This window comes from Lycorma delicatula, chromosome 9, assembly GCF_047948215.1.
Source record: "Lycorma delicatula isolate Av1 chromosome 9, ASM4794821v1, whole genome shotgun sequence".
NCBI lineage: Eukaryota > Metazoa > Arthropoda > Insecta > Hemiptera > Fulgoridae > Lycorma > Lycorma delicatula.
Window position 1 is genome coordinate 113,663,937 of NC_134463.1, and position 24,124 is coordinate 113,688,060.

Genomic DNA, 24,124 nt, shown 5'->3' on the forward strand with positions numbered 1-24,124 from the left:
ACATCTCTATCTATAAATAAATCTAAACATTTTTAATATGTACAGAAGAATAAAAAATTAAAAAATATTAAACAAAATACAATGTTACAAATGTACATTGATGATAAAAAAATACTCTATATAACAGTTAACAACTAGACTACAATATACAAACAACATATATTATAATCTCAATCTATATTAAAAAATAAAAAAACAAAAGAACACTTTATAAAATAAAACATTCATCCATGGAATGGATTCATGTATTTTATTTAGACAATAACATGAATTTCTATGTTTTATTTGAATCCTTAAAGCAATCATTTTACTACATATTTAAAGAAACTGCAACCAAAGTAATCAGGTTTCAAGCCAAACTTCAGAATTGGTTTTTAGAAAAATATATGGTGTGGAGTGAATGCAAGTATGATGCATACTGTAAGACTACTAAGGAAAAATACTTTCTCTTAACTTCCTCACTATTAAATTTAAACATTTAAACTCGAATACTCTTTATATTGAGACAGTTATAGTGGTGTGGTCATGTATGCTGATTGGATGGAGATAAAAGCTTGTAAGACTAAAATCATGGTCAGAACAAATCGTTTGAACTCTGAAGAGAGGATTGACATGAAAAGAGAAATGATTTTTTTAAGAAATATAGAAAAACAAATAAAAATGACTGAAAAATGTTTGCTGAAGAACCAATGCCATCAGCAAAAAGGGAAAAGAGAAAAAGAAATATATATGCTCACTGATTCAAAAGTGATAACTATAATCATAAAATATTAGACAATACATTTTCAAATTCATAGGCTTTTCTACTAAAATAGCTTCCCTTTCCAACATTTCAACTTAAAAATTCCAATACTACACATGATATATTTGTATAACAGGAATTTCTAATAAGAAAACACTTTTTAAAAGGAAGAAAGATAAATCAGAAAAATCTTTGATGTTTGACAGAAATAACTATTCAGATCCTCCAACTAATGTATAATGTATCTTTCAAGAGGGTATTTAATAGTTAATCAATGAATTTTTTTTAATTTATCACCACAATTATTAAAAAAAAAGAAGGAAAAATGGAAATGTTCTGTTAAATATCAACTATGATTTGCAGCAATTGTAGGACAAGCTGACACTAGATTTATATTACTCCAAAAAATTAGATAGCTGTTCTCAAGAATGAAAGGCTTACTATGAAAAGCAATAAATGAATTCTTCCATCATCTTCAGTCTAATCTTGATGAAGTGACTTCTTTACTCTCTTCACCTACACCTTAGGAGATATAATGAATAACAACAAACTTTTTTGTAGGTTTGTTTGAAGTAATAGGAAAAGAAGACTTTACCCAATAAGCAACTCAGCACCTGGTTAGGTGTTTTTAACAACTATCAAATAGAAAACGTAAATCCTTTCTAGATAGATCCAAATTTGTCCTCATTAAACACAAACACCAACAAGACAGTACTAAAATGAACCCCCACAAATAATAGACATCTGTCTAAAACCTTTCAGAACAGCCTGTGGATGGAAGGATCAAGAAAAGAAGTGAACGAACATACACACTAAAACTTTGCTTCAGGCTCCTCTAGGCAGCAAAAAATTCCAACCTATAATTCCTTGAAAGGTTAGGGTCTAATCAGGATGGACAGCAAATTACTAGTAGTTTAAAATACTATAATCACTGACTCAAATATATATATATATATATATATATATATAAAATAACAAACTGCTTTTTTCTTTCAGACACAAAAGAATCATCTCAGAACAACAAACTTCATTTACAAACGTCTCACCCATCCTCAGAACCATAAGGAAAATGAAATAAAAATAGTTCAGACAGATCCCTTTTCTTTACAGGAGAATTGCTATAGCCTTAAGAACAGGATGAATAATGAAAAAATACAGATTAATTTAGACCTTTCTTTTGTGAACCAATGAGATAATTACTTCAACCGAAATAGAAGAAAAAATGTTTAAAAGGAGTAATAGTGACTGGCCAATAATACCTTTCATAGTGTGATTTTTCCTTCTATCTGAATTTCTAATTTCTCCCATCCAAAAAAAATGGAAAGTATGATAGTAACAAAATTTTGCTTATCCACCACGTTATGGCTGCTGAAAATAATATGGTTGATGTATCATGTGAGAAACGGTAATCACTTAAAAAAATAATTGTAATTCTAAAACTGACCTTAACAGAACATTAAAACTTAAAAGCTTAGAACTTAAAAGAACATTTCCAGTACAAAAAATTCCTTAACATAAAATTTATTTTAAATATTTCAGATACTCAAGTATTAGAAGTTTTTTTATTATGAATGCGCCGTAACTTCCTGTAGGAACTTACAAATAAGCAAATAAGTAACTCTTATCAGAAAAAATGGGAACATGGGAAAACAGAAACTTAAAAGTTAAGTATTTCTTTAAAATTAAGCCTATTTGAAGATTCAAATAATTAAAATTTATAAATTAATAGATCATTAATTAGGTAATAAATGTTTAGAAAACAAGGTCAAAAAAAGAATATAAATGAAATTAAGTTTTAATGAATTTATATGTACTTAAATCAAAGTACGAATGGTAAAAAAATAATAAAATTCCACATAATTTAAATAATTTAAAATGTTTTAATATTTACTTCAATTAAACTAAAAACTACAATATGAAAATTTAATTTATCACTAAAAGAACGGGGAAAATATGAAAAATAATTATTAATTATAAAATTTAACAAAAGTATCATGCTTTTCAAATAAAAAAGGAAAAAATTATCATGATTTGACATTTTTATAGGTTTAGATGTAAAATGAAAATAAGCATTGTTAATTATAAAAAAAATACTAACTAATAGCCAATGAGAGAAAATACTAAGTAAAAGAATTTAGAAAAACGAAAGAACATTACTTCAGTTAAAGTATGAAAATGAAGAAATAGCAAAGCAAAAAATACTACTACCGCCAAAATTCTACACAAAAAAAAGAAAAAACAAGAATATATGGTATGATGTATCTATAACAAACTACACAAATGTCACCATTTCTTCTCAATGTTAATAATATAAAAAATTACAAAAAAAAAATAAATATATATATATATATTCTCATTCCAAAAAAAATCAAATCTAAATTTTCATTAATAAAATTTTAAAAAAGAAGTTAAGAAAAACATTAGAAGTTAAGAAATTATCACATTGCATGATTATTTTTTTTTCTTTTAATTTTATGTATACATAAAACTTGCAATACACATTGCAAAAGCTGCAAGAAATAATAATGTATCACTACTTATTCTATATAGCAAAAGAAGCGTGTTATAACTTTTTTTCTTTGTAATGTACAAAATTATAATTTACTGCAATTATAAATATGATAATAATAATATTTAACAGAATAATAGATATATCAATACAAAAATAAATAATAATTTATAGCAAGCTATTACAAAATTTCAACAAATTAATTCAACAAACAAAGTTCCTGCACGGAGCACTAGAATATTATATTAAAACAATATATTAATAATAATAATAATACAGAACAGTTAATTAGGTAATTAAAATACAACAGTATAGTGAAAAGAAGGAAGCCCAACATCTGTGCTGTACAATAGAAAGTGCCTACAGGAGATTCATTTTTTTAAATAAAAATATATCACACCTTCCCTTTAGTGTTACATCCAAAAGTTTCATCGCTTCATAAATCTTCACCTGTGAACATCATAGTCTACAAGAAACAATATTTTAAAAAATAATGAAATAATTACCAATTCTATTCAACCTTTAAAAAAATTACATACAATTAAATTAATATTAGCACTTTTCTTTTTTCTAACACACCATCTAATTCTAGTTTATTTTTTTTTACTTCTTTTGCTTGAATTTTTCCATCACAGTCAGCAATGAAAATACTTAAAATTGTAAATTCTCTAAACAAACCAAAACAAAGTAAATAACAACATTTTCAAAACTCCCATCATAATGTTTTTGACCACTCTTGAACCAATCTTCAGTGACCGGTCACTGGCTGCAAAAATGGCTGATAAAACTAAGATGACTGAGTTCTGAAAATGTTATATTTATTCAATCTGGTTTAGCTGGCCATTTAAAATGTTTATAATTTTAATTTTTTTAATATGTAGATAATTATTTTTTAATATTGTGTCTGATAATCATTTTTTAAACACTGTGCAAATTATTTTAAAATTGTACAATTATAATTTTATTTCAGATTTCTTCTTTTTTTCATTATCTTGTAATACTTTACAATGCATCATCATCAATTTACTACATTAAATACATTCTGTTCTCTTTAATATGATATAAACTATTAAAAGATGACACATAACGGTAAATTAAATTTTTTATAAACATTTGAAAAAGTATTATTGACGTAACAGTAAGGTATTTGATGTTAATCATGAATTTTGCATCCAATATTAATATGGTTATTTATTATACATTTAAAAATAAGTTTTTTCTTTATCATTTATTTATTACCTTTTGTCAGTATCATTACTGTTACATCATTTATAATCATTCCAATCAATACATCCAAGATCTACTTTGTTATATTCTGTACTTTTTTCTTATAATATTTAAAAATTTAATCTACCACGTTAGAAGTTTAGTTTACGGTGTCTTTCTGAAAGCAACAAACTGTAAAAATGATTGAATGTTGTTTGAACTGTAGTCAGACTTTTGAATATTTTGTGAAATTTTTACAAAAATTTGGATGACAGACCTTCTTTCACTTTTTAAACTTTCAATATATTTATTTTAAATACTTTTTTAAATGTGCATTTCTTTTCTTTAATTATTATATATATCATAGATTTTTCACAACTTTTTTGGTTTGTTTTGGTGAGATCACTTAACAACTGCTTAACTTTGTTTCCTTTCTACTTTTGTACATCAATAGCTTGCCTTTTTTAACACTTCAACAAAAAATTAACAGCCTGTTTAATTAAATTCTGTATATGATCTTTCTTTTATGTTTGGGTGATAAAATAATAAGAATCTTTTAGGTTTTTTATCCATGAAAAATGTATTCAAGATAATGATAACCTAAAAAGATAAACTGTTTGAAGACTGCAACCTTTATATGGTTATGTTGATTTTAGCATTTGTTTTGTTTTTTGGATCAGAGTTTAAAGAATTCAAGCAAAAGATAGCTTTTAAACACAATGAGTAAACTGCAATTTATCATCAGAACTAGTTCAATTGACCTTTGAACAAATATATAAATAATTTAAAAAATTTAGTAAAAGTTTTTTAACAATTTATTTGTTCCTTAAAATTTTAAAGCTTCTATGAAATAATTAAAATGTACGGTATCATCCTCATAACATTTAGACAAAAATGTAACAGAAAAATAATTAACAAATAATCATTTCATCTTTCAGAAAGTTTAATCTTATTATTAAACATTTTTTAATTATATAATTTAAACAAATTATATTACCCAACTATATTTTGGAAAATACATTATAAAACACAAATAGGTACAACTTAATTCCATAATGTTGAACTGAAAACTTAAATTTTAATCTAATAAGAAATACTTCCTTTTTTGCACAGTTTTTTTTTTTTATGAATATACATTTTTCACTGTGGTGTTTATTATTTCTCAATACTATTAGTAAAGAATCAATAAGTGCAACAATATTTAGCGGTTTATTTTTATCAGAGACAATTTTCTTCAATATTTTAGGATAATTTTATAATATGTAAACTGAGAAAATTGTCTACACTAATAATAGTTTTTAATAACATAATCCCATATTTCATCTTCATATATTTTATAGCAGAGCATGTATACATTACCAAAAATAAAATGTTTTACAGTAACCGACTGGATATCAATATATCTATTAATTTAAATAAAAACATGTGTTTTTGACAATGGTAACAAATTTAAAAATACTTTAAATAGAGTAAATTCTTTTATAAAAACAATTTTTTAATAATAAATATAATAAATAAAAAAATTTTCAATTAACTTACAGAATCTGGAAAGAAATATTGTATGCCAATTCCAATTAGTCTTCCCCATGATGCTCCAGCTAACAGAGATGGTACAAAAACCCCAGCTGAAACACTGAGACCTGTAGTTGCAATTGACATCATATAATATAACATAAAGAAGACAACTAGTGGAACAACAGTGTACGATCCTAAAAAAACAAAAGTAAATTGAATATAAGAACTTTAAACCTGATAAGGGCAGGTTATCTTTTGACATAATCTCCATACATTGGAATTATTCTGAAGAATAATTCTTCTGAAGAAATCATTTGTTTCCTAAAGAAGGTGGTTCACGATGTGTTGTAAAGTGAGTGGAATGCTAATATTAGCAATAAACTTCCAATTAAAGACTCTATAAGGGTCCAGTTAAAGACTAAAGACACTGTGTCACCCTCGAACTCCTCATGCAGAAATAACCATCGAAAAGAGGTTATTATTTGTTGTTTGCAGATAAGCCACACTAGGCTCACTCATGGACATCTGATGACACAAACAGATGACCTCTTTGTATTCGTTGTGACTGCCAACTAACAGTGCACCACATCCTTGTGATTGTATATGTTATACATTATCAGAATGCAAATTTAAACTAGGGACTAACATGTGAACTATTCTAGGAGATAATGAAATGGAGTTATGTTATATTTTACGATTTCTTAGGGCCTTCTGTTTATATTCAGATACTTGAATTACTGTAGTGTGCTTCAGCTACTTATGCCATTTGCTGTAAAGCAGGTAATAATTTTATTATCTTCATTGAGATATACAGTGTGATATATCTTTGTATTTTTTTCAATTTTAACATACACTACAAGTTTTTTCATTTTAAGATGTATTTTTACGTTGCTAGGTTTAAGTTTTTAATTAATTTTTTACAACAAATCTATCATTTCCAGGCGATGATAACACGAAAGCGTTTTTCACCCTGGACAAAAATGGAATTATTCTAAAATTTTAATAATATACTTGAGTTTATTACATGTGTAATATACAAAATACATATGTTTTGATTCTGGAACAAATCAGTGACGGGAAAAGATAGCCAGAGATTAAATCTACAACTAAAATAAATAAATACTTTAATCTGATCATAATAAAACATAACATAGATAATGTCAGGAATGGGTAGGTGTGCTACAGATAAAAAAAGGAACTTTCCCAGCATTTGCTTGAATGAACCAAGAGAAACCATGGTAAAACCTTGATTAAAGCAGTATCACAGAATATACAAATAATTATAATAAAAATGGTTAAACTTTATAAATAAATAAAAATCATCAATAAGTTAGAATTTTTAATTTACTAAATATCAATCGACATATTTATAATTATGAAAACGAAACAAAGAGACACAAGACAACAAAGACAATGATTACATAGCAGATTTGAGCAAAAAAAATTCCTGAACTAAGAAGTGTACAAGTAACTTTACAATGCAAAGTTGATATTGAAGCAGTGTCAAGACTGAATAATTCTGAATGAAATAAAAATTTGTTTGAAGATATTGTATAAGTTATAAAACATCATATGGAATACTGAAATGCACTGCCAAAAGAAAATTTTTCAGCTAAAAATAACATTCTCACTTTCATCCAATGTTATATCAGAATCCAACAGTAAACTCAGACAGCAAAGAATCAGCTGAATGTTTTAAAAACATTTTTTAAGATGAAAACATGATATTAATAATAAATATGATGTTAAAAATAACGATATAAAACACAGAATAAATTTACCTTTTCAAATTTCTACAAGTGATCTCTAAACCTATTTGGTTCATACGTTTTAGCTGCTGCAACTTTTAAAAATATAATTATTTGACAACTGCGAGTACCTTATTTATGGTTTCACATAATGGGGGTCAGGATGTAATTAAGTTAAACATTTATATTAAACATCTGTGTACAGATTAACTATTTTATGAATGAGGTGTGATCAAAAAGTATCCTTGGCTTATAAAAAGAAAAATACACAACCTATTTAGTCAAGCGACGTTTCTATAGTTAGAAGCATTTTTCAAAATAATTTTTAGTGAGCAACATAAAGTCTCTTGTCACATTTATTTTTATCTCTTCTCTATCTTCAAATCTCTTTCCTTTTAAGCGGAATTGTAAGCTATGAAAAGAGCCAAAAATAACAACGCATCATGTCTGATGAGTACGAAACCTGCTGAAGTTCTTCGATAGTGTTTTGCCAAGAATCGCTGGATAAGTTGTGATACTCCAACTGGAACATTTACGTGATGAAATTTCATGATAGCATGTAGATTACGCTGACATTCTTTTTTATTATCAAGGCATGGTTCATCACGAGTATGCTCCTCAAGGACAAACTGTCAATAAAGAAACTATACAAAACTGTTTCACCTAAGAGATTCTGTTCGACACAAGAAATCACAGCTTTGGGAAAATGACAATTGGAAAATTTATGACAACACTCCAGCCCATGCATCACAAATTATCCATATATTCTTGGTGAAACACATGATCAAACAACTTCAGCAGGCTCCCTATTCTCCAGACCTAACTCTCTGTGATTTTTGGCTTTATCCAAAGCTTATATAATTCTGCTTTGAGGAAAGAGATTTGAAGACAGAGAAGAGCTCAAAAGAAATTCAACCAGAGGAGTTATAGCACTCACTTAAAATGAAAAAATGCTTCAACAATGGAAACATCATTGGGATAAGAGTGTTACATCAGAAGGGGTACTAGGATGGGGCAAGTCATTGACCACCAGCCACCAGGTTGGTCTAGTGGTGAACTCGTCATCGCAAATCAGCTGATTTCAAAGTCAGGAGTTCTCAGGTTCAAATCCTAGTAAAGGCAGTTACTTTTATACGGATCTGAATAATGTATCGTGGATACCGGTGTTCTTTGGTGATTGGGTTTCAATTAACCACACATCGCAGGAACGATTGACCTGAGACTGTACAAGACTACACTTCATTTACATTCCTACATATCATCCTCATTTATCCTCTGAAGTAATACCTTATGGTGGTTCCAGAGGCTAAACAAAAAAAAAGAGATGTGTTGAAAAACTTGTTAATTAAATTTATAAGAAGTACAACAATAGCATCTATGACTTGCACCATCACTGAAAATAAATTAAAAATATTAAGAAATATGTTACCACCAAGATAGCAAGGTTATACAGTCACATCATTATTGGCAAGGTTATACAGTCACTTGATCATTGTATAATGAATTTCATAGAAATTCCCTCAGACTAAGAGAAGGGCTTCTACTTAGTTAATTTGCATATATTATTAGCGAAGAGTGTGGCTTGTGAATCAAGTGCTAACTGGGCAAATGATATAATAACACATGAAGTAAAAGTGGAACAAATTTTCTGGCATTTAGATAATATTGTTGATCTAGATGCCATAGTTATTAATCCAAATAAAAAATAAGATTCTGATTTGGAAGGAATAGAAAGAACACCAATGCAACTGATTAAAATATTTATGTAAGTGTATCTAATAATTTAATAACAAGTTTATAGAATTATACAATATTATTTTGTAATGTACAATATTTATCACTTAATATTAAATTAATACTGATATTAAAAATAAATTATTACTAAACAATAATTTTTAATAATTTTAATTTTTCAATAAATGAGATAAAAACTTTTGCATGTACTTAGTAGACACTTGTCTAGTTTGTTGACATCCATAGTAACCTTACACTGAATTGGGTATAGATCAGACTTTGCAAGTTTGTATTATAGTTACGAAAAAATTTATTTAACTAAAACATTCTTCTTGGTGGACAGTTTGACTGAAGAGGTTAATATACCAATATACTGTCAAAATTGATAAAGGTTTTTAAAAATTAAATTGTTACTGTTCGTGAAGAGAGTATTATTTGTTTTAAAATAGTTAATTAGAAATTTTATACATATCATTCTCATTCATCCTATAAAGTAATACCTTACAGTTGTTCTGGAGGCTAAACAGAAGAAAAGGGAAGTCATTGAACTAAATAGGTTAAGTATTTTTGTTTTTATGAGCCAAAATCAGATACTATTTGATCACACTTTATATTCTTGAGGGAAGAATACAAATGTAAAAAGAACTCTTTCTTTAAACTACTTTTATTTAATATATTTAAGATTACATGAACATTTTCTACAAACAAATAAAATACAACAAAATTTAAAACCTCTTAATTTAGGCTACAAGGTATGCCAGTTAATTATAAAAGAAATAATCAAATAAATGAAGCATTTAAATATGAAAATATATTTTAACATAAATGATTTGTTGGTTAAGTATAGACTAGTAAGTGGGACCAAAGCTAACTGATTACTTATATCCCAGCCACCCAATAATGATTTGTCAGAGATATAAAAACACTTTTTTTTGTCAGTTTTATGTTTCAACTAATGTGAGCAACAACTCATTCCTTAAAATTAAATAGCCATTTTCAAATACAGAGTACCATCTTAGGGATACTTGTATGCCTGACACATACAAAAGTACATCAGACAAACTTGAAAGTGAGCATCAGGCATCCTTGTCAGAGAGTGATTGGAAAGTAAAAGAATTTCTCTGTTCCTCCTACAGTGAGCTTGATATTCAACTGACAAGCCCAGGAAATGAACACAAGATTCAGCTCTATAAGCGATTCATACAGTTCACCAAAGAAACTATCTATGTAGTAAGAAATAATAAATAAGTAAAAATACACTGTAAGTTACTAACATTTTTTTTTTCATAAATTTCTTTAATAAAAGTTAATAATTTGCTAAACATTTTTATGTAACCCAAAATTTGTTTTATGAGTAGTTTTAGATATATAAACTTATTAGTTCAAATAGCAGAATACTTTTCTCATCTTAATATTAATAATAATGTAAGATTTTTTTTAGATTTATTAAAGAAGGCAATAGTTTACCAACAGTATGTAGAACGAAAATATTAATTGTTAAAGCCCATTTAATGAACTGTTTCCAGTAGCGTTAATATTAATTTTATGGGATCTGAAGTTTTGTTCTCGATGGGTAGCAAATAAATAAATTATTTATTTTAAATAACAGTTCATTATTCAACCGTTAGTGTTTTCATTCTCCCTTTATATAATTTTATTTTCTGAGGTGCTCCTCTCTAAGACAGTCAACATGCAGTAGAACACATTAGGCTCTGCTAGTTTAGGTTAGGTTATAAAGAGATGCAGTTTAACTTCTTATTTAAGACCTTAACTCTTAGTCCTTCAGATTGAATAAATCCATTAGTATTACACATAAGATCTAATTTTTGATAAGTATTTCAGAGTAGAATGAATTAATATTGGTTACTATAAAACAGGCAGTCACCTAGGATGACCCTCAGGATCTTCAATTGTGGCTCACTGGGCTTGGTATCTTAGCGTTTCTTATTTTTTATGATTACTCAGACAGAAGGCTATAAAATTACTAAAATAGTATGTTTAATAACCTATCTAAGCAACGTCCAAGAGTTAAATCCATATAAAAACAAGAAGTACTTGAGAAATAAACTTGAGTTAAAATTTAACTCAACAAATCTAAAAACAATATGTTTGTTGTAGTTATATATCAATACAATACATGTGATAACCAAACATTGTCACACAAACAAAAATACTATTTCCATAAATCATGATCAGTAGTTTAACTTAAAAAAATTAAATTTCAATTAAATACCAGTCTCAATTAAACAATCCATTCCAAATTAATTCTCTCTTCCATTACTTCCCTTCTTTTCTAATCACTTTTCCTAGAACTAGAGTCAATAATATTATATTTTACTTAAATTAAAGATCATAGTTATTATATTCTGAAACATCTAAGCATTAAAAAATTTTAATTGAACATAAAGTACCTTTAGGATCATGAAATAATGATCGCAATGTGTCTTCGGCTCTTTGAAACCAAAATGAACTCAGCTCATTGTAATGAGATTCTTTACAGAACATCTGAGAACAAAAATACAAATCTCTTTAGAAGTATTTCGTTTCCAAAAGACCAATTCTTCAAAAACCCACTATAGTAATTTTTTATGTAATCACAATAATTCTATTAATTATATTTACCTTATGTCTTTTGATTTCCTTACTGGTCATTATTGACATGTCCAGCATGTCAATAATGACATGATGTTGAGATCCAACATCCCTTCTAACCACTCTCTTGCTGTACACTTTATACACTTTGTTCTCAAGTTGACCAATAGAATCTTTCTACATTTATTATTTTTACACTAACTCAGAATTATATATTTTTGTACAATCATGCTATTTATTTCCTATTCTTCATACCTCATTTCTGTTTATTTGACTGCATTTATTTATTCAGTTTCTACACCATGTTTCAATTTTGTCTTTTACACAATGGCGTAATTATTGTTCCAATTCATAAATCTATACTTAACTGATAAGTAATGATTAAGACTCTTGTTTGTGTATAACTAAATGAGAGGAACTATGTTGAAAAATGACACACCCAAGCTGAGATCATCTCAGGACTTTCAGTAAAAAACAGTCAGTTACTTTACCACCTAAACTACAGCAGCTATACAATTGTTTTGTATGTAAAATATGAAAAAAGATTAGTTTTATTTTCATTGAAAAAATTCTGCTGGTTCTTCCAAATACCATATCAAAATCTAGATTTTTACTTCTCTTACAAAATAAACTGAATTCTTAAACAGAACAAAACAAAATCATATTTAGTTTAGTTATTATTTTGATTGACTCTGGGGTTAAGGTGAACAGTTTCAGAAAATTCTGTTATTATGATAGGACTTAAATCTTCACTAAACAAATTGTTTTCCCTAACTTCCATCTATCTCTGACAGTAGTATAATAAAATTGATAAAAAGATGTTATCAATTGTTAAAGAAAAGATCAATGTTCATAAAATAATAATAATTACATTAACAAATTTTTCATTTTTAAATAAATAATAGTGAAAAAATTTGCTAAATAGTTTCGCATACTAGCCACTTAGATGAGGGTCACTCTAAAATTCTCAGCCAGACAAGGAAAACATAAGATTTTTCAGAAAACTTTTCCTTATTTTTTTGCTTAATCAGCTTGCAATTTGATATATTAAGACTTTCCAATTTTCTCATACCTTCAGTATTATGTGATTTGTTCAATATGCAAAATAAGTGGTTATCTCAGCTTTGACCTATCATTTGAAGTGAATCTTCATCCAGAGAACCATTTTTTCAAGCTTTGTAAGAGTAAGTGATTACTGGCAGCCAAATTCATTGAATAAGACACATTTGGAAGCACTCTGAAGGGTAGGTCATGGAGTTTTGCAGCAAAACCCGACAAGTACGTGCAGGCACATTATTGTGTTGAAAAACCACTTTCTTTTTGGCCAGATATGGGTGTTCAGCTTGAATAATACCCTTTAATTTGGGTCCAATAGTGAAAAATAATACTATCCCATGATGGTCCTGTGTTTTTTCAGACAGTCTTTGAGCACCACACTGCAAGAATACCAAAAAACCTAACCATGACTTTTCTTGTAGATGATGACTGTTCGCTATATTTGGCACACTTTCATCAACTCCCAATCACTGTTTGGTTTCTGATGTGTACTGATGAATTCATATTTTATCTACTATTATAAAACGTTGAAGAAACCCAGTGGAATTGCGTTTAAATAAGTTTAAAATACACTCAGGAAGTGTTCAGTCAAATGTGTTTTGGTTGCCTATTAACAAACGCACATTAGACAAAAAGCTTTTTCATATCCGAAACATTGTAGAAATATAATGGACACACTTGAGATGTTTGTAATGTCAGCAAGCTCACATCCCTTCAGTTGGTAATCATTTAATATGGGATTGTAAATTTTTATGACAATTTCATCAGTCGTAGGGTTTATTGGATGTCCTGAATGATCATCATCTTGAATGGTGTATGACCACATTTAAATTCAGCTGTCCACTTTCTTAACTCAAAAATGAAGGGGAAAAATCCTTTAAAGTTGAATCTATTTCTTTTTGTATGTCTGTAGGTTTTAAACATTTTAAAACAAAGTACTTTATAATAACTTGAACATCAATTATATCTATTTTTCAGATATCAAAACATGTTTGCTTTACTTGACCACCACAAACAAGCAAATATATGGACGTGTCTGAAACTAAGCAGCATGCCATCTAATGGAACACAGTTGAATAATATCATAGTCATTTAGGCTCACATGCACCATCTCTGGGTCAGGTCAAGAACTTTCCAAAAGATCCTGGTATGTTTTTAAATAGGACATGATTGATTGTTGTTTTTTAAATGGAAAACCCTTTCTTTTAATTGAATGACCAATTTCTTCTGCAAATTGAGTCATTTGATTAAAAGTATATATTTATAACATAAGGAAAGTAGTTAATAACATTCATTTGCAAATACAAAGTATTGATCAATTTTTCTCAGAAACCCCAAAATAAGAGTAAAAAGTAAATACACATTTAATTTTAATCTACAACTAAGAATAATAAATCCTCATAAATATATTAGTAAGAGTATATTAAAATTTATTTATGAATTATTTTGATTCTAAGGTGTAATATGTATTCTTTATTTAAAGAAATTAAAAACAGCTCTCTTTATAACTGTGTAGAATTGTGCTTCCAGAAGATCTTTTCAGAGTTATTTATTATTCATCTCCTTCATCAGTAATAGTGTAGGCGATCTTGATGTTAATTGAGTGCCTGTCTTAAAATTATTATGAAAGCACTTTAGGCAATAATTGACAATGCATTTGATACACGTTTGTGTTTGTTGATTTGGTATATTGTTCTCAACAGACTTAGTTAATATATACTTAATTTTAAAAATAACACAAAGACAGAGTCCCAACATAAACACAATAAAATATATTAAACAAATAAATGTAATATAGATCAAAACAATATACTATTTGATAGATATTAAAGAGAATGACAAGTTGTGGAAAGCTTCCTGAGTATCTGGCTGTTCAGAGTTGTTCTGAGGGTGTGTAAGGAGCAATAGTACTTAATTAGCTAGAGCCTCCTCTGGAAGTTTACATGGTCAGCGATAAGCATATTGACGCCAAATATGTTTATAAGTTAAAATAATGCAGGTTCTATGATGATGTTGATGATGGGAAGGTGAAGACATTAACCGTGCTCTCAATCTAGACCAGACTGCACTCCATTTATAAATAGTATTCGATAATTAGTTTAAGTACTCTGTGATATAGGCATTGATCTTGCTCCTGAAAATGGATTGGAGCTGAGGTTAGTTATAGTTAATAGTTTTACAGAAAAAAAAAATTAATTAAGCATTAGAGTTAGAATGATGGACAGTTATAGAAAGGAGTTCTCATTCTAGTTGTAACAATTAGTGGTAGTGTAGTACAGTAGACTCAGTAGGATTGGAGCGAGCTTAAATCCATCACTGTTTCAATGAACAGTTTGTACAGTATGAGTTTGTAAAACAGATTAGATTATTAGAATAGAAATGACTAGATTATTAGACTTCATACTTAATATAATTTTAAATCGTAGGCCAAAGATTCAAAAAAAATCTTAGGTGTGGGATTCATGCTTCTACAAATGGTTAATGGTTGTAAGAACAATGAAACAGGGCAGAAGAACAATGATAAGCCTATGCAAAGGCAAAAGCTGAGATTGCATTAACGATGGAAATTTCTACCAAGGCATTTACATTGGTAGCATTCTGATTGAGACCTACCTGATGACTGCAGTAAGTAACTGTTGTCTGAGAGTAAAATATATTGAAATAATAATACTAAAGGCTTCAATGAATGATAAATTTATTTCTTATAAATGCATATCATGTACAATGCAACTAGCTTATAACAACAAAAATAAAAAAAAACATAAGAGTTGATCTGAAGCCAAATAAACAATCATATATAATCAAGAAATGCTACCTACTGGTTAATATTTTAATTAAACAAAGAGCATGATCTTTCATATTTTAAAACAAGATGATCTCTGGTAAATCCCATCAGGGCTAGGAATAAACGGGGGTGATGTGGCAACCAGAATAGATGCCTTCTCCTAAGGGGTCAGAATGATATCCAATATATCACTGTCTAAAGAAGTGGTTATCTTGATGTCATGCAGGACAAATTGACAGGATTGTTTTGAAACAGAAATAAAAAATCATATATTGTGTATTTAAAAAAAAACAAATTAGTGAATAAAAAATGTCTGCTCAGAATTATTTAAATAATGATCAGTTACTCTAACTTTGATCATTTTATTTAATAATAAACCTTGACCATTAATAATAATAAATCTGCATATATATATCGTATAACATACCTTAACAGCATATTTTGGACTTGTGTCAGTGACTGGATGACAATAATCAAGAGCATATATTGAGACAATTCCGGCAGTGGCAGTGAGAAAAGCAACAATCAATGCTTCTAATAACTTACACCATTTGTTCTTAATAAACCTATAAAAGAAAATCAGTTAATTATTCAGATACAAAAGAAATAAAATATTAATGCGCATAACAGAATAAATAAATGGGAAAAAATTTGTGTTAATAGTAGATTAAATCCTCTACTGACTAGAGGCAATATTTAAATATAATACATAGTTTTTCATAAAAAAGAATAGGGACGGTAACAAAATCAGAACCTCCCAAAAGAATACATTGACTTATTACTTTATACTATCATTCTATGCACTTTTTAATGGATGTACAGAATTTTAACTACATAAGACATTAATCAAAGTTAGTTTCTCTGAAAGTAATGATGTACGCTATTAACCCAGTCCCTGTGTTGAACAAAACACAAATATAATGATGACAAGTAATGCTTTCCTACATTCTGGTGGCCTCAGGATTTCAATATGTAACAGTATATTAGGCTAAGAGAAGAAGAAACAACCACTTCACTCTTCTTTTTTCTTAGAAAACCTTTATAAGATGCTTGTGGTCTACAGAATAGCTATGCCAGTTTCAGGAGTGACTTGTATCAAATTTTAGATTGTCTATATCTTTCTGAATTTGGCATCTAACATTCTGCACAAGTTACTCAAATTAATTTAAGGCTGTTAAACCTAGAAACCCGAGGAGCTTATCTGCAAACATACACTGAGAGTTGCTATGAGCCCCCAGGATCAACTTTGTATTCAACTATTTAATTTTTTTAACACTTTTAAGCCATTTTTTAAAGTTACTCAAAACATCCTGTTACTTCTCAGTTCTTTCATTAATATAATCATTTATTCTGAGATTTTTTTTTTTTTGTTAATGAAATATTTGAACCACAAAGTGACCAAAATATTCTATATTATTATTCAACATATAAATATATTATTCATAATTAGTTATATTTGAAAAGAGATGATTTTTTCTATTGTAATTTTATTATTGATGATACATCAGTAATTAAATTACTAATTTTTATTATTATAGTGAGTATAACTGACTGATAGTGATCACAAATATTGTATATCAGGAACTGACAACTTTAATTTTTTAAATTAAAATATAAGAATGTAATTATGGTATAATAAAGCGTTTCTCAACCTGTGGGGCGCGCACCCCTAGGGAGACGTGATAACATAAGTGGGGGATGCAAGCATATCATAAAGAAAATATTATTAGAAAAATTTATTAATTTACTGAAAGGAAAGCAAGACAAAATATATTCTGCCATAATAAATAATAAAATACACATTTACAATGATATACAATGATTTACACTTATAAATAGGATTGTATCAGTACTGCACAATATATATTTAATAATTTACTTATCAATACTAAATTAAAAACAAGTTTAATAATTATTACTGACTTCCTTGGGCCTGTCTTGCAGAGCAAAGTTTTTCGAAGGAAAGTTTAATATTAGAAACAGATACTCTTGAGTTCTTTTTCTATATTTAGCTGAGATCTATATTTTGTCTTCAAAGCAAACACTGCAGAAAATCCAGTTTCACAAAGGTAGGATATCAAAAATGGTAATAGTATACAAAATTCAAAGACTGATTTCTTACCAAATTGTATTTGATTTCGCCACTTGCCATGAAGTCTATGGATTTCTTCTTCGGCAGTTGAGTATTTTGGAAAGAGGAGTATTTTGAAATGGGTCCGTAACCAGTTCATAACTTGCTACCAAGTTGTCAGCAAGAAAATACTTTTTAAAATTATTTGCCAGCACGGCTAAATGATTTTCAATGGTTACTAAAACAACTTTCACATTCACATGTTGTAAGTTTCATCACATTCATCCACATTTGCAAACATTTCTAGCTTTATTGATTTAAATTTCTGCTCCACAATTCCAATTTTCTACAAAAAGCATTAACTTATCACTCCTATCCAAATATGTGTATTTGCTCCTTGGAGTTGAAGTTCCAAGGTTTTTAATTTCTTGAATATGTCGACCAAGTAGCTCAATTCCATCACAAGTAAACCATTTTAAAACTTCTCAGCTTCCAGTTGGCTTTTCTCTTCTACAAAAATGACGATTTCATTTCTTAATTCATAAACACATTGAAAAAATTTCCCATGTGATAACCATCTTGCCTTGCAATCAAATAGTAATGCTGAATGTACTGCACCCATGTCTTCACAAAGTGTAGAAAAGATTCTTGATTTTAGGGTTTCATTTTTATATCATTTACTATTGTTACAACAATCTTTAGCACAATAATCAGACCAGGACTCATTTCTTTGGAAACCAGAACTTCTCTGTGGATCATGCAATGTGTCCAGACATACTGTGGAAAGTTTTGTTTCACAAGTGCTTGTAAATTAAGGGATCTTCTAGACATTGAACAATCACCATTGGTGCATATTCAATACAATTTTACCACTCTATGTTTGGCTCATTTATAAAATCATTTAATATAGAAAATAATGCGAGTGCTGTTGCTTTGAGTTCCGTTAGTTGGTAGAAAAGTAGTTCTTCTACTGCTGATGTACCATCACAAAATCGAACAAAGGCAATGAAATGAGTATCTTTATTGCTATCTGTTGCTTCAACAAGATGAATTGAAAACAATTTTTCAACAACTTTCCAAAAAGCTGATGATGTACATCTTCAGCTATATCACTGGTTCAACGGTCAACAGCATCATTTGATAGAGGTATAGACTGCAATTGTTTGGGAAAATTATCTCAAAACGTAGTTTCTACAATCTCAAAAGCTGGTAGAATAAGTTCTTCACCAATAGTGTGAGGCTTTTTAAAACTGGCTATTTTATATAAAACTTTGTAAGAGGCAAGTAAAAAAGCTTTTACGTTCACAAAGTTTTTTTTTTTAAATTATGTTTGCTTTTCATATGATTTTAATTTTAATTCTAAGAATTCTCAGTATCTGTTAACATACTCATTATGAAGCATTTCCAAATGTCCTTTAAGTTTATTAGGTTTCATGCTGTCTGCTACCAAAATTTTTGAGCAAATGACACACCGGGGTATTTCTTCTTAATTTACTTCAGAACTGGTAAACACAGAATTTAAGTATTCTTGAGAATATTTTCTTGATTTTATTTTCAGAACCACACTCATCTGTGCACTTGTTGATGCTTCACAATCATCTAATGTTCACTTACGCCCACTTCAAAATTTATCTAAGATTCTATACAAATCTACTTCCGTGAATTGCAATTAACATGCTTATTACAACATACACATTCACGATGGATTCAATAGCCATAGGATTGACTCAACTGAGGCTGGCTGGAATTGAACAAGGTGCAACATTTATACACATTTGCGCAGACATTCCAAAATGTTCAAGACAAATCGAAATGTCTTGTGAACCTGCGAGTATCTTCAATATGGTGGATGTAAGACAGAGAACAACAGAGAGGCGTTGATTGTGGTTTTGTCAACGCAGCAGGTCAGTGTTGCCAAATACCAATAAATTTACTTATTCTTGGTAATTTGTAAGGTTTGTAATTAAGATCATAGTGTAGCTCTGGCATCAACATATACAAAATACATTGTTATTTTATGAGAGGGGGGTGTGATGAAAATGATGATTAAAAATTGGGTCACAAATACTGAAAAGTTGAGAAATTGCTGGTGTAATGAATAAGAATTAACACACACACATATATATATATATATATATATATATATATATATATATATATATATATATATATATATATACACAAACAAATAAAAATTTCTCAATGTTTAGTTTTCACTCCTAACTTATTTGTTCTTAATTAAAGTAACAAGTTCATTTGGTCTTTGTTATGATTCTAATAAATATATCATCAAAAAATATGTCAGAGTACTGCCATTCTGCTCTGTGGCATGTTTTTTTGTTATTTTTTACTTTTTGCTTTGTACATTTTAGTAAAAAAAATTTTTTAAAATGCTTGAAACACATTTTGATAATTTACAGTTTTTTTAGGTTATTCATATTCTGCTTGATGACAGATGATAGAATATGACCTAACAACACTTATTGCCATCATAATTATATTAATACTCTACAGAAAAAATAAATAAAATATTTATGAAGTAAAAAAAAAAAAAAAAAAAAATAGAAAACGAATAAAATCTATATAATTAATAAACTATATAACCCAAAGAATATTAATTTAAAAAATAATATGGCAATGTATCACATAACTTAACCAGCACAGCTGTGAAAATTTTGGCCAGCTATGCTGGTCAAGTTACGCAATAAGTTCATTTTTATGCTGGAAAGTTTTCTCAATCATTTTAAGCTCTATTTGTAGCTTTATGATAAGATAATTTCTTTTAATTTATAAATAATAACCGAAATTATGAATTCTTTTTTTTCAGATTTTTATGTAAAAATATTTATTTTTAATTTTATGATACATAGTTAAACAAAATAAATACCAAAACTGATTATTTCTATACTTGTGGAGGACTTAAATGAAAGTTGAATGGTGAGACTATTATTATATGTTCTTGTTCTTTTCCAAACATATAAAATAACTATAGCAAATAAATACAGAATCACTTCTGTTGATATGTCAAACAGCTGTTCTGTATACTTAACATCTATTTATATCAACTCTTGCTGTAAATCATCTAAGGATTTTTCCAGATTTGTCATTTCTTCAAATTTATTTTCTCTTCATTCATGTTATTATTATTTTTTTGTTTGTTTTGAGGGCTGCCAAATTCCAGGGAAGTATTCAGGTAAAATTAATTTTTAAGAAAATAATCCTAAGTGGTGATAATAAATTTAAAAAAATAGCCTTTTTTAAACTGTTTTAAAGATACAGCCATAATTCTAAATAAAAATACTTGTAATTTTCTAGGAAGGGGGTGATTAAAAGTTTTGGTTAATTTTTTTTTTTTAAATAATTATTAATGAGAAAAGGCAATCAAAAAATTAATATACTTACATTTTAAATACAATGGGTAACTTTGAGATGATTAAAAATAAATAATTTTTTTTTTAATTAGATATTTTTTGTTACCACAGATCATTGGAGTGGAATGTGCAAAACATTTTTATATTGGTTTGGAGGCCTATTGATAAGAAAATACAGATGCAAAACAACTCCCATTTACCTCATTTCTGAAGCAAGATGTAACTAAAAAAAGAAAGGTTTTGTGGGGAGGGGAATGAATATTGAATAAATGTTTTTGAAATTGGTGATCTTGATAAAATAAAACCTCAACTTTTGTAAAAAAAAAGTTGCCAAGTGCCCCAGTAAAATTTGAAATTTTATTTCAGCAAAAACATCTCCCTCCTCTTATTCCAATCTTTGTAAAAATTTAATACATTTTTTCCCGCTAAAGGTACCTGTCTACCAAGATTGAAAAAATTAATCACTGGGATCCAGAATTATAAGAGCAAACATAGACAGTATACATAGATACAAACATCTGACTGACTAAAATATATATATTATTTGAACTTGGGAGCATTGGAGTAAAAAAAAATTTTGCAAATTATTTACATTTATTTTTTTTTTGTTAACATTTTTTTAAAAATATTTTCTTAAGATACCAAACTTAGAGTATACCTTTTGTTTTTTACTAATCTATATACTTTCCCGTTTTAGCTATATCTATTATAGCAGCATATATTGCAACAGCCACGAAAGTAAAAAATTTAAAGTTACTACAATTAAAATATTGCCTTTGAAATATATAAAAATTAAATCTACTGTTGTTTTCAGTGAATTCACCTTCATGAGAGACATAATTTTAAATAACATTCAAAATATACAAGATGTTTCCTTTTGGCCATATTATTCTGCCCTTACATCTTTTCAGTTAGGCAAAATACATTATTTTTAGTAACTTTAGAAAGTTCTATTTCTCATTACACTTTAACTGACATAAAGAAAAAGTAAGCATTTTTATCAACTTAACTTTATTTTAATAAAAAAATGTCAGAATAAAATTTCTATATGATAAAATAAACTATTTAGTTTTTTTTCTTTTATTTTCCTGGCTGTAAACTCATAGTTTTGTTGTATAGCTGTATAATATATTATATAAGGAAAAGAAGCTTTCGATCACATTTTACATGTAAGAATTTTGCAGAACTCCACATTTCATGAGCCTCTCTAAGCAAAAAAAAAAAACAATTATAGCATAGAAAAATTCTAGAGGGATATATGTATAAATGAATATGAATGTGTATGTGTGTGTGTCTGTGTGTGTGTGTGTGTGTGTGTGTGTGTGTGTGTGTGTGTGTGTGTTGTGTGTGCGTGTGCGTGTGCGTGTGCGTGCGTGCATGCATGTGTGTATGTGTTATAATAATTGACCAGGGGAGCAAGGTAATATGGACCTGATGAATGCTGTATCTGAAAACTTTACTCAAAGAGCAGAATAATTTCTTTACTTGCATACTTACATAAATTAACATTCCACTTAATTTTCTTTCTAAATGTAGTTGTTGAGGATGAAGCCCTCAGTAGCCAGAGCAACTCTTTGCCAGTTCTTCTTTTAAACAAAACATTGTAAATACTCTAAGCATTCTTACAGCACATTTCCTCCATATTGCTAGCACTATAAAGATTATATAAGTTCTCAAACAATGCTCCTAGCCTTTTATTTATTATTATCAGTTAGTATATGGCAATTTATGGTTTACACTACTTTTCAGTCAGTGTGGATATAAATTCATCAGAAAAAATATTTGAATAAATTCATAGAAAATATTTTGTGGAAATAACCTGCTACACACATTGTATAAAATTTGATCAATTCAAACTGAAAACTGTATAAGATACTGAATTTTTCTTTTTTTTTTTAGGTAGACTAATTATTATTATTTATTTATACAGTAACAACATCCTGATTACATAAGTTTTTAAGCTTGTAGATGAGAATAGGTAGTGAAAGTTTTGTGACATATGAAAAGATCCCAACCAGGATTCAAACCTGAGATCTTCTGGATGAAAGGCTTTAATAATTTCTTTAATGAAATAATTTTTTATTTAATTTCTGATTTACATTAAAATTAAGAAATAATTTGGTGAATGATTAGTTCATTTCAAAAACTGAATTCTGATTAAATTCATGTTATGAATACATATCAATCATACTTTTGATTGAAAAGGAACTAGTAAGGATTCAATTACTTGTACTATATTACACCTTTCCAGTATTGCCTTGCTTTTGTGTAAGATTGTATGATAAATCACTTTTTTTAAATAGCTACTGAATAAAAACAAATGAAGTTCAGAAATAGCAGGGAATAAACCCAGAAATAAATTTAAAAAACACTTACTATTAACTTTTGACATACTGGAACTGAACTGAACTATAGTTACAAAATATCAGTCATAAAAATAACACTATATTTATAAAATTTACCGCATTCTGAAAACAGCTAGTCGCATATTTATTGCAACAAATAGTGATCCTAAGAGACCACCAATTGCACCCATACCGACAAATATTGGTAATTCAAATAACTCATAATTTGTTATTGAGTCATTTAATTTTCCAAAGAACAAAAGACCAGGATGTGTCAATTCTCCTAAAAACAAAACAAACAAAAAGAAAACACATATTAAAACCATTTGTTATAATAACCGTAATTTATTTCAAGGAGAAAAAATTATAATTACAAATTTAGTAAGTTTTATATTACTGACTGTTAACTCAAGAATGTAAAAAGTTTTTTTTTTTTTTAGCTAAAGAGTA

At 28.1% G+C, this 24,124-nt stretch overlaps 1 protein-coding gene across 1 annotated transcript in view; it reads right to left on the reverse strand.

The window, feature by feature from the left end:
• LOC142330733 (H(+)/Cl(-) exchange transporter 7-like) overlaps window positions 1–24,124 on the reverse strand; it is a 79,871-nt gene that overhangs the window by 35,314 nt on the left and 20,433 nt on the right. Inside the window, exons 8-11 of the mRNA XM_075376179.1 lie at window positions 23,792–23,957; window positions 16,315–16,453; window positions 11,866–11,959; window positions 5,997–6,166 (exon numbers count right to left, since the gene is read on the reverse strand). Coding sequence (XP_075232294.1) covers window positions 5,997–6,166; window positions 11,866–11,959; window positions 16,315–16,453; window positions 23,792–23,957 — 569 coding nt within the window. The remainder of the gene's footprint in view (window positions 1–5,996; window positions 6,167–11,865; window positions 11,960–16,314; window positions 16,454–23,791; window positions 23,958–24,124) is intronic.